At 41.9% G+C, this 771-nt stretch overlaps 1 protein-coding gene across 1 annotated transcript; it reads right to left on the reverse strand.

The window, feature by feature from the left end:
- LOC309967432 (large ribosomal subunit protein eL39-like) lies at positions 1–156 on the reverse strand (the record flags this gene model as incomplete). The annotated part of the gene is made up of 1 exon (XM_082848080.1): positions 1–156. One exon carries the CDS (start codon positions 154–156, stop codon positions 1–3), a length of 156 nt encoding a protein of 51 aa, XP_082704206.1.
- Positions 157–771: the final 615 nt, after the last annotated feature.

Genomic DNA, 771 nt, shown 5'->3' on the forward strand with positions numbered 1-771 from the left:
TTATAGAGCCAGCTTGATTCTTCTCCAGCGTCTCCTCTTGGAGTTGTATCTGATTTTATTACCAGTTTTCATCCGAATCCACTGGGGAATGGGACGGTTCTGCTTTTGTTTCTTCGCCAGGAATTGCTTGATCCTGAAAGTCTTGTAAGAAGACATGGTGAAGAGCAGAGTCCTCACCTCCTAAATCTTAAAGTTGAATTTCAGACTGCTTCAAGATCCTCAAAGCTTAATCTCTCTTTTTTTTTTTTTTTTTTTTGGTCATGCCACGTGGCTTGCAGGATCTTAGTTTCCTGACCAGGAACTGAACCCAGGCCCCACTGCAGTGGAAGCGCAGAGTCCTAACCACTGGACTGCCAGGGAACTCCCCTCAAAGCTTAATCATCCTAATTTTTAGAATAAGTTTTTCCCTCTCCTAATTTTTACAATAAGCTCCTTTCTCTCTCTCTCCACCTGCTCCTCATTACTGCAGCTGAACAAACTAATGTAGCATTTTTATTTAAGCACCGAGCTTTTGACACCTGCCTCATTCTCTGAGGCGCCGGTGACCACTAGCAGCTTTTAGCCCGGGCAGTCCCCAGCTCTGCCCTCATAACAAGAAAACTTCTCTACAGTCATACTCACTCAGTTAATATATGACTGATTGGTTGGTTGAATGACAGAATCAGGCACTATATACTCAATAAATAGTAGTATCATGATTATATCCTCTGTTTTTTTTTTTTTTTGTGCCCCAACTCAAAGAAAGAAGACATGACATCCCTGAATATTTTC

The sequence above is a fragment of the Leucopleurus acutus genome (genome assembly GCF_964270905.1).
Source record: "Leucopleurus acutus genome assembly, chromosome: 10".
NCBI classification, from domain to species: Eukaryota; Metazoa; Chordata; class Mammalia; order Artiodactyla; family Delphinidae; genus Leucopleurus; species Leucopleurus acutus.